Source organism: Galeopterus variegatus, unplaced genomic scaffold, assembly GCF_000696425.1.
Source record: "Galeopterus variegatus unplaced genomic scaffold, G_variegatus-3.0.2 Scaffold358, whole genome shotgun sequence".
NCBI classification, from domain to species: domain Eukaryota; kingdom Metazoa; phylum Chordata; class Mammalia; order Dermoptera; family Cynocephalidae; genus Galeopterus; species Galeopterus variegatus.
The window spans coordinates 254,230-261,001 of record NW_007726469.1 but is presented as its reverse complement, the minus strand read 5'-3'; the positions used below and the strand labels follow the sequence as shown (position 1 = coordinate 261,001).

At 37.0% G+C, this 6,772-nt stretch overlaps 1 protein-coding gene across 1 annotated transcript in view; it reads right to left on the bottom strand.

The window, feature by feature from the left end:
* Positions 1 to 449, bottom strand: part of ARPC5 (actin related protein 2/3 complex, subunit 5, 16kDa) — a 10,397-nt gene extending 9,948 nt beyond the window's left edge. Inside the window, exon 1 of the mRNA XM_008567940.1 lies at positions 22 to 449. Within this exon, the coding sequence (XP_008566162.1) occupies positions 22 to 164 (143 nt within the window). The 5' untranslated portion in view covers positions 165 to 449. The remainder of the gene's footprint in view (positions 1 to 21) is intronic.
* Between the last annotated feature and the right edge of the window lie 6,323 nt (positions 450 to 6,772).

The following is a 6,772-nucleotide window of genomic DNA, read 5'->3' as shown; positions in this document are numbered from 1 at the left end:
AGGCGGCGAACGCAAGGATATTGCCGCAGGCAGGAGTCCACCTCGCCCTCGTCGGGGCCGGCCTGACCGTCGCCCCCGTCTTCCTCGTCCACGAACTTGTTCTCGTCGTACTCATCTACGTCCACCTTCCGGAACCGGGCCGACGACACCGTGTTCTTCGACATCCCCGATCCGGACCGGTGGCAAAGGCCTCCTCCTGGTGCTGTCTGTACCTCAGCAAACCCAGCCCGGCGCCTGATTCACTTCCCTCTTCCGCTCTGGGGCGTCGCCGGCAGTTGCTGCTCGGGCGGTTCTGGGCCTGCGCGCTCGCCCCGCTCCTTCCTCCCGCTCCTTCCTCCTCAGGTTGACGCGGTCTTCGAGCCTCCCACGCCGCCTTCGCTCTCCCCCGGGGAGCGCGCGCGAGGGAGGGCGCGCGCATCGCGGGATACAATGCGCAGGCGTGGACTCTCTGCAGAAAAGGGGCGGGGCCGAGCGAAGGAGGCGGGGCGGGGCGAGAGGCAGGCAGAGGTAAGAGGCGATTGGACGCCCGAGTGCGTCACGTGATTCCCAGGGGGTTCCCATAGAAACGCTTTCCTGCGGTCCAGTCTAGGGGGTCTTAGATTGGCGGCGATGGGCACTGGGGGCGGGTGGTTTGGGATTTTGCTGCCGCCGCCTCTGCCGACGACCTGTCATCGGGGTTCTGCGTAAGGTCCGGCTGGCCCGGGCTTGGCTGTGGGGTGGGATGGACTGGCTCCCGGACCGAGTTCCCCGCAGTTGGCAGGAGTGTGAAGCGGAGTGATGCACGCCGGGGCTCCCAGCGTCGTTGTAGTTGCCGGACATAGCTTAGGACCGCGAGCCGCCAGGGTCTGCGTTCCCGAGTCAGGGACCTGTTTCCCGGGGTTGGAACTACGCTACGCGGCCAGCGGGAAGTCCCCAAGGACGGAGTCGAAAGGTCAAATCTTATCTGTCAGTGCTGTGTGACAGCATCGCGAGGGGATCTGCAGAACCTGAACTCGGTATCTTATCCATCGGGAGGGAGGGGAAGGTGTCTGGGCAGGGGCTGAGGTCGGGTGGCAAAGCTGGGGTGAACTTGTAGAATGTGGGGTAGGGTCAATTATTAAAATCTTAAAATAAGTGGTTGTTTGGAGCAAGAATGCTAGAAAAGGCTGGGGGCGAGTTAGGCTCTCCTGTGCCGAGGGAAAACAAAATGTGTAAGGATTAGTAGAAATCAGACCTTTAAGATCTATATTTATGATTTAAGATGTATGTGATCCCGCTAGGCCAGCTTTTCATTATATTCGACATCCGCATTTCTGAGAGCAGAGCTCTTACTGAAGAGGACAAGGCACCGAGACTAAGGAAATGGCATTAGTGTTCTGTGTATTACACTAAAGTACAAATACTTGCAGAATAAAATTAATTTAGACATTTGGCTGAACACTGCTCAGGTGTGGGCCCAATTTAGTTGAACCTGTAGCAGAAAGCCGGCTGTTGCCCTGTTGAGTACTCCAATCCTTTGTTTCTGTGCTGTATTGAAAAGAACTCCTCTGGGCTTAGAATCAGAAAATCCTGGCTTGACTTAACTCTTCCACTGACAGTCTGTTTGACTGAGGCATTTTATTTAACATTCTGAATCTCAGTTTCCTCATCGCTAAAATGGGGCTACTAATGTGTACTTCACAAGATTGTTCTTAAGATTAAATACCCATAGTATTTCGAAGCTCTCAAATTCTACATAAATGTAAAATGCATGTTACCTTTGCATTGCACTAGTATGGTACACCAATATGTACCATTGGTTTTGTCACCAGCCTTGTAAATTACTTCGTGTTTTATCTTGCCCCTGGAAGACGTTGGAAGATTCTGAAGGGCAGATACTATCTTACATTTCTTTTCTATTTTCCTTTCATCTGACATAAAGCTAAGCATGCAGAAGGTACCCAGTACATGCTTGGTGAATGAATGAAATATGCAAGACTGTACAGTTTGAGAGTCATACTGAGAATAATAAATCAGTTAAAAGAGGAAATCTCAAAATCAAACCTTTGTTGGATATGAACATATCCAACTCATATGTACGTGTGTGTGCATAGAGAAAGAGAGAAAGCATGGGTGCTCAAGAACAGAATTCATTCTTTTTTCTTGGGAAGAAGCAGTGGGGTATTTTTCTTTTCCCAGTTAAATCACTGTTCTACAAGATAAATCATTTAGTTGATAGAAGTGATATTTCTTTAAATTAACATTCAAAATATGAGCAAACACACTGGTACAAACAATTCTTTTTTCTTGGGAAGAAGCAGTGGGGTATTTTTCTTTTCCCAGTTAAATCACTGTTCTACAAGATAAATCATTTAGGTGATAGAAGTGATATTTCTTTAAATTAACATTCAAAATATGAGCAAACACACTGGTACAAACTATACTAGGATTGTCTTACGAAGGGAAAGGAAAGATTTCTACCTGTTGGTAATACTTATTTGAAAAAGTCATATACCAAAGTATAAGATTATTATTATGGTGAACAGAATTATATAAATTAGAATAAAGACATTTTAATTTTTTTTCTCAGTTTCAATCTTTACTAACTTTAGGAAAAGGTAAATAGCATACACTTCTTTAGATGTTAAAGCTGATTGTACTTTTTCTTTTACATCAAATTTTCCTTAGAAGGGAAAATTCAACATTAGAAGCACTATAGAGAGCAAATGGAAACAAAGATTCAAGAACGAACATATCCCTTCTTTTACATTTTTATTCTTCTATATTGTCTTATTTGGGAAATTTTTTTTTCTCTTATTTTAGAACTGAGAAAGAATCCCAGGGTAGAAATCAATTTAAGAGAATAATGAGAGGAATTTAAAAAATCAATTGCTCAAGGATGTAATTGTTTTGATTACTCAGAATTTTGCTCTATATGTTGAATGTGTTAAATGTAATTATCAGCTGAATAATGCATATTACACATGAGATCGTAAAGATGCCCTTTTCCAATGTAGTATTTTTTATTGTCTCACAATGATCTAAGTGACTAGTACATGGTAGGTACTCAACACATTTCTATCCAATGAATTAATGATCTGACAAGTTAATTTTGGAGTAATATTTAGAGATTGAGTACTTTTTAATGGACACATTAATTACCTCCCTGACCCATTAGCTAATAGTTAAATCTTCACAAAGCTTTAGGGAATTTTTTTTGTGCATGTGAAGAAACCAGTCCTTAATTATCTTTTAATTAGAAAGTACACATTATTACACTTCCTTGCAAATTAAAACCTTTTGATGTTAACCATGATACTTAATTCATCTTAGGTAATATTACTCTCCTTGTTTTAATTTTTTAAATGAATGCTTATCCCTGATATAAAGATCCATAGGTTTTAAGACATTGTATTTATTGTGCAAATAACCTGGTTTGGTTCCATACTAAAGCAAAACTGAATCTGAATTTTCTCAAGCTTAATGCTTCAAATGTAGTTCCTTATTTTTTGTTACAATGCAAAGAGCCAATGGATCTTTTCAGTTAAAGTATTCTATGGTAAGTCTTTCTTTTTATGTATTTTAAACCAAATATTATCTACTATGTGCTTTTTTTCTACAACAAACCAAGACATTGAGTCCTATAATAATGGCATTATTGTTTTTATTATTTAAAATGGAAGTGAACTCAGTGTTAATGAAATATGTCAAATGTGTGTTATAAAAATAAATAAGTGAATTTCAGCTCTCCTAATGACGGTTTAGCTCTCTAGTAACATAATCAGTACAATATAAACAGATTTTTAGCATGTTGCCCATAAACTATATTATGATTTAATGTTTCTACTAATATCCAAATCAACTGGTTCTGTGTTGAAACCACCAACCTTCAAAACTTCAAGTTTTTTCTTTGTGATTAGTTTTAGCTTTACATAATTTTATGATTATACACTAGAGTAGATAAGTAGTAGAGAACTATTTTACTATGGAATCTTTATTGATATATTAGTACTTCAAAGATTAAAAAATTATAAATCTGCACTCTTGTCTCACAAAAAAAGATTAGTGCCAAATGAAAGAATAAACCTTGGTTTTCAAACAATATTGTCACTGAGACCTTTTTTTTTGTTTTATTTTTTAACACCTTATGATAATATAAAGGGAAGCTATGGATTTTAAAACATATTTATCCTGTATTCTTTCCCATCACATGGATCTCTTATTAATGTTAACAGTTGTTTTAAGATTACATCTCTTATCCCAGTATATGATCATACTATTTGAGATAATGATCTGTTACATGTTTTTTCCAAAATTTATATCACTTATTTATTTTTCTTATCTTATTGCATTAGCTAGAATCTTGACAAGATTGTTGAAAAATTGGGTGATAGTAGACCTCCCTGCTTTGTTTCTGTTTTAATGGAAATGTCTTTAGTATTTCACCAGCTGATATTATATTTACTATTGCTTTATGATCTTTAGGAATGACTGCTGAAATTATCAAATGCTTATTTTAGGATCTAATAACAAAAATTATATAGTTTTTTTATCTTTTGATTTATGAATGTAATGAATTATATTTACTTTTTTTTTTTGCCCATTTCCCACATTTCTAGAAAAACTCCATTTGGTTAATAAAATGTTACTATTTTAATTGTTTGTTGGATTTGATTAGTTTATATTTTGTTTGTATGGTTTCAGAATCTATATTTTTAAGTAAGATTAACTCATAGTTTTATATCTTTGTGCTACCTTTATCTGGTTTCGATAATAGGGTTGGCCTGGTTTTCAGATGAATTTAGAAGATTTCCTCCTTTTTTTCTATGCTCTAGAATAGTTTGAATGATAGAAAATTACCATGCTATTTGTTCTTTAAAAGTTATAGAATGTGCTGAAAAATTATCTAGGCTTGCTGATATTTTTATTTTTATTATTTTTAATAAACACAATGTTTTTTTTTTTTTTGGTTTTGGTGGCTGGCAGGACAGGGATCCAAACCCTTGATATTGGTGTTGTCAGCACCACCCTCTCCCAAGTGAGCTAACCGGCCAGACCTCTTACTGATATTTTTGAGGGAGATCTTTGATTATCTTTATCTTCTATGGTTATTGATTTTTTTGGTTTTCTTTCTTTTCTTCAGTCAATTTTAGATTCTGTATGTTCCTAGAAAATCATGCATCTCATCTAGACTGCCAATTTATAGGCAAGACATTGCACAAAATTGTTTTTTATAATTATTTTAATATCTTCCATGACCATGGACATTTTGCTTTTCTCATCGCAACTATTAACTAAGCAAAATATTAAAATCAACTTTTTCTCCCCCAACCTGATTGTCACAAATTCTAGTAATATATCTTTACTTCTTATAGAAAATAATCAGTAAGCTATCTCAGACTTATAGTTTTGATAAAATTTGAGATATTCTGTAATCCCTATCATTTCCTATTCTCTAATCTTATCCTGTTAATATTTTATTAATAATAGCAACCACTTAATGAGTGTTTATTATGTGTCAGACACTTGATAAATAAGCCCTTTACTTACATTATTTAATCCTTGGAGTAGCTCTGGGGCCTAGGAATTAGTGTTTCCATTTTATGTATGAGTAAACTAAGGCTCAGAGAGATTATGTAACTCGGCCAATGATACTCTGTTAGCAAGTGGCAGACTGGTATGGGAACTCGGTATGTCAGATTCCAAAGCTTGTGTTTTTAATCACTACTCTCTATTTTCAGTAAGTCTTTCTCATTATCCCCAACTATAATATTTACCTTTTTTCTAAAAATGAGGATATAACCAGGTTTCAAGGGTCTAAGTAAACCTACATAAGAGCTTGAAATAATCAATAAGTTATGAACCTAAAAGAACCTGTTATTGTAATGGTTTTTTTAAGGATATTTGTTTGTTTTTCAGATATTCCCATAGGCTTTCCTCACCTTATTTGAGTATTTCAAGACTAACATAGAGCCTGTTTCCTAATATTATTCTAACACAAAATATGTCACTTTTTTGGTGTAGAGAGAGATCAGTAGGTGTCAATTAGTAATTCCATTTATTTTTTTTTAATTATGGTAAAATAGCCATAACATAAAATTTACCATCTTAACCATTTTGAAGTGTGCAGTTAATGATATTAAGTACATTCATATTGTTCTAAAACCATTACCACCATTCGTCTCCAGAACTCTTCATCTTACAAAACAAACTCGTATGTACTCATTAAACAATAACTCCCTATTTCCTGCTCTCCAGCCCCTGGTATCTACCATTTTTTATTTTCTGTCTCTATGAATTTGACTATTCTGGGTATCTCATATAAGTGGAATCATACAGTATTTTTCTTGTGGCTAAATTATTTCACTTAGCATAATGTGCTCAGGGTTCATCCACGTTGTAGCATGGGCAAGAATTTCGTTTCTTTTTAAGGCTGAATAATATTCCATTGTATGTATGTAGCACATTTTATTTATTCATTCATCTGTCAACGGACAATCGTTTTGCTGCCACCTTTTGGCTATTGCTGACATAAACATGGGTGTGCAAATATCTCTTTGAGTCCTTGCTTTCTGAGACCCTGCTTTCAATTCTTTTGGGTATATATATGCAGAAGTGGAATTGCTGGTAATTCTCTTTTTAATTTTTTGAGGAACCAGTTCTACTTAATTTTAACTAAACGGGACAATAAAGCAATGTTCCATTGCCTTGGGTCCCTATCTGGTACATCCTTGAGAGTTAGGAGCACCCAACGTAAGATAATCCAGGATTTATGTTTGATATGAGGTCCTGGGTAACAGAGTTGGGGTGGGCC